The following is a 2,856-nucleotide window of genomic DNA, read 5'->3' on the forward strand; positions in this document are numbered from 1 at the left end:
TGATCGTAAGCGCCCCGGAAACCGTCTATAGAATTATTACGCTGTGGTTTTTGGCTCTGCTTTCGTTCTGGGCAGTTCGCGCCATCTGCCCTATGCTTTCTACTTCGATTCGCGCAGCTAAAAGAACTATCTTGTCCCGTCTTTTTCAAGGTGCGCGGCAAATAGGAGAGACCTCAACAGGTCTTCTTTCTTCTGTGGCGATGGCGCAGTAGGGCTGACCTTTTCTGTTTTCAGTGTTTGCCGTTTGCCGTTTGTCGCTGTTAGATCGGAACCGACGTCGCTGCTTCTGAACACAAAGGGTCCAACAGTATTTGAAGACGTCGCTATCGCCGATAGCCAGAGCAGCGGTGTTGTTGGCTAGTTAGATAGTTTGGGTGCAAGCATCGCTACGGCCGCGGTTCCCTTTCCAGACTATACGCTGCCCTCACTCTTCACTAGTGAAGTTTCAGATAAAACCTTCTTCAAATGTTTTTTTATAGGGACCCATTAGAACAGAGACTAAGATTATCCTAATCGTGTAGGCCACGTAGTAGGGCGGGTCGTCGAAGCTAGTGGAGCACAAATTGAATCCAGCGTTCGAGCGCTAAACAAACGCCACGCGCCGCAGCTGAAAGTGGCTGACTTTGACAGCAGTGATTACGCAGAAGTCGGCCGTTCGGCCGTACACGAATTGGCAAGGGCAAATCACGTAGTCGTTGAGGCCGCAGTGTAACACGGCGTGAGTGGCAGTACAATACCGAGAAAACCCTGACAGAGATTTAAAACAGTTTGAGTTTCTAGGTGTCCGCAAATGCACTGCATAACAGTTGTCAAGTAAAAGCTACTAAGCAATCGTTCGAAAAAGGAAAAATCAGCAACGGACGAGCGCTGGTGTTGGACTGGAACTCGAAGGGATACACCTACAGAACAACTAAAGCAACCGTCTACTGGTGTTGGAAAGCGTCGTCTTATTCCCAGTTGCAGTAGTCATTAAATCAACAAACATGATACCCCCAGAGAAAAATACTATTCCTACGAACCCCGTGACACTATGGACAAAGCTGATGGACCTGCGCGACCCGCGCACCGCTGACTGGGTAACGGTCAAAGACCCAAAATACATCATTCTCACAATAGGACTCTATCTGTACATCTCGAAGATTGCCGGCCCCCGCTATATGGCCGATCGTAAAGCCTACGATCTGCGTCGTACTATTCGAATGTATAACGTCTTCCAGGTCGTCGCCAATATGTATTTCTGTTCAAAGATTTTCTACCACGCGTTCATCAAGTCCGGCTACTCGTTCTATTGCCAAGGCTTAAGCTACGCCAATGACTACCATTCAATGGAACTCCTCAATAACCTCTACTATTATCTGCTCATCCGCGTAATGGATTTCCTCGATACGATGTTCTTCGTGCTGAAGAAGAAGTTTTCACATATCACACAGCTGCATGTGATTCATCATACCATCGTTGTCTTTTCGGGCTGGCAGTTTATGACGTTTGGTGCCGACGGCCAGGTCGTTCTCGGTGTGTGCATCAACTCCCTCGTGCACGTTATAATGTACTCGTACTATTTCTTATCGTCACTGGGACCTGAAGTGCAGAAGTACCTCTGGTGGAAAAAATATCTAACCCGTATACAGATCTTCCAATTTTTCGTGATGCTCGCGCACACGCTGATTCCCGTATTTGCCGAATGTGGCTACCCGCGCGTACTGCTGATGCTGATCATTCCCCAGGTCATTCTGATTCTCGGTTTGTTCGTCAACTTCTATATTCAATCCTACAGTAAAAAGACGTACCGCAAGGACCCGAACGTGATGTTTAGCGAAGTTAACGGCGTTGCCGATGCGGCCGTGTTACAAACGACTTCTGATAGTTGTAACCGTATCAACAATAACGAACAAGTTAAGGACAACAACAACATCGACATCAGGCCACGAAAAACGCTGAAGATGGAACAACAGCCGATGAAAGGACACTGATCTGCGATCAGTAGTATAACTGGTCCTGCGATTGCCACGCAAGCGTTTTTGTAGAAACAGTTCATTTGTAATTCTGGCCCGAGTATATAAAAATACGTACTGACTATGTTTCTTATCACAGTGATGGATAATAATAGCGGCGACTGTAACAATGATGTGACAATAATGGATAAAATTTAGCGCTGCCCGAAGCGACAACTTATGACTGAGACCCATGCGAAGCTAAAATCAGCAACACAGTCAAGGGTACCAGAGATTGACACAATCAAAGAAAACAATGACAAAGTATTATTTTTAGAAAATTTCACTTGCTAATTTTCAAGATTAGTACTATAACTGAAATTAACACGTTGAGTTCAGCCATTATTGTAGTTCGACGACTGTAGACAAATGGCACCAACATCTACATGTAAAAGCGACAGCATTATGCCACAGCATCACGAGTGGATAGTACACGCGGAACAGAATAATTTACAATCAAATCAATTTACGCTGCAGTAACGGACACTGCAGTTTCTGCTGTTTTCGAAAATGTGTTGAATTCATCGAATGATCGAGTGTTTTCTTTCCACAGCGGTTAGCTTCGGGTGTTCTTTTTCTTTCGACATATTTCCTGTATTACCTCTTAAAGTGTTGCCGGTATTCATTGATTGTCGGTTGATGCTTTGCTCTCTCGCCTTTGCCAACTTGGCTAAGAAAACGAGTTTAATGTATGGATAACATCAGGAGAAGGCGTCGAATTTATTATAGAACTTCCAGCCATCAAAACGGTGCAGATACTGTTGGATGCAGTAGGTACACACATGCACAGGTACACCGACCGGCACTTAGATAAACGGCCGAAGATGAATCAGATATATATCTATGTACAAGATGGTTATTTCTT

The 2,856-nt window shown here is 45.1% G+C and overlaps 1 protein-coding gene across 1 annotated transcript; it reads left to right on the plus strand.

Annotated features, from left to right (window-relative positions):
* Positions 1-420: 420 nt before the first annotated feature.
* Positions 421-2,520, plus strand: LOC111266990 (very long chain fatty acid elongase 7). The gene has a single exon (XM_022844903.2). The coding sequence runs from the start codon at positions 984-986 to the stop codon at positions 1,968-1,970; it is 987 nt and encodes a 328-aa protein (XP_022700638.1). The 5' UTR covers positions 421-983; the 3' UTR covers positions 1,971-2,520.
* The last annotated feature ends 336 nt before the right edge of the window (positions 2,521-2,856 follow it).

This window comes from Varroa jacobsoni, unplaced genomic scaffold (genome assembly GCF_002532875.2).
Source record: "Varroa jacobsoni isolate VJ856 unplaced genomic scaffold, vjacob_1.0 scaffold_1136, whole genome shotgun sequence".
Classification (NCBI taxonomy): domain Eukaryota; kingdom Metazoa; phylum Arthropoda; class Arachnida; order Mesostigmata; family Varroidae; genus Varroa; species Varroa jacobsoni.